Raw genomic sequence first — 661 nt, 5'->3', positions numbered from 1 at the left:
GCGGCTGAGGAGGAAGCTGGGGGTGGCAGTGGGAGCTGCGGGGCCCGAGGAGCCAGGAGGACGCCATGGGCCGCCTGCACTGCATGCAGGACCCGGTGCCCGAGGCTGTGGGTGGCGACATGCAGCAGCTGAACCAGCTGGGCGCGCAGGTGGGCCCGGTGGTCAGGTGCTGGGTGCTCGGGGACTGCGGGGCAGGGCCCGAGGTGGTGCCGGGAGGGCTGAGGCGGAGCCTGGGAGTAAGGCCGAGGGCCGCCCGGAGAGACCAGACCGAACAACATTCGGGGTGCGTTATGGCTTTAGGAGGATTCTGGGAGGAGCTGAGAGGAATTGGGGTCTGAAATGAGTTTGGGGAGGCAAGGGGTATCGGGAGGCCTAAGGGCAAGCTGAGGGGTCTTAGAGGCGTTTGGTGGACCCAGAGGTGGGACTGGGGGACTTCTGGGAACGAGCAGAGTTTGAGGGGTCCCAGAAGAGAAACTGAGGGGCGTCTTGATGACCCTCAAGTGAGTTTGGGGAACTGAAGTAAAAGACAGGACATTGGAAGCCTGAGTTTGGGGGTTCAAAGAGGCCGCTGGTGATGACATTCTCTTCTCGCCTTCCCAGTTAAGGGAAATACCTGGTAGTCCCCAAAGAAAGAAACCATATATTCCCTAACCTGTGCAGG

At 61.4% G+C, this 661-nt stretch overlaps 1 protein-coding gene across 3 annotated transcripts in view; it reads left to right on the top strand.

Moving 5' to 3' along the window:
- COMMD7 (COMM domain containing 7) overlaps nucleotides 1-661 on the top strand; it is a 21,474-nt gene continuing 20,813 nt past the window's right edge. For 2 of the 3 annotated variants that reach the window (XM_015597199.2, XM_006921712.2), the window contains exon 1: nucleotides 1-149. In XM_015597199.2, coding sequence (XP_015452685.1) covers nucleotides 66-149 — 84 coding nt within the window. In that variant the 5' untranslated portion in view covers nucleotides 1-65. The remainder of the gene's footprint in view (nucleotides 150-661) is intronic. The other variant, XM_015597200.2, reaches the window with a different exon arrangement.

This window comes from Pteropus alecto, unplaced genomic scaffold (genome assembly GCF_000325575.1).
Source record: "Pteropus alecto unplaced genomic scaffold, ASM32557v1 scaffold45, whole genome shotgun sequence".
Classification (NCBI taxonomy): Eukaryota; Metazoa; Chordata; class Mammalia; order Chiroptera; family Pteropodidae; genus Pteropus; species Pteropus alecto.
This window is presented reverse-complemented; position numbering and strand designations above follow the sequence as displayed.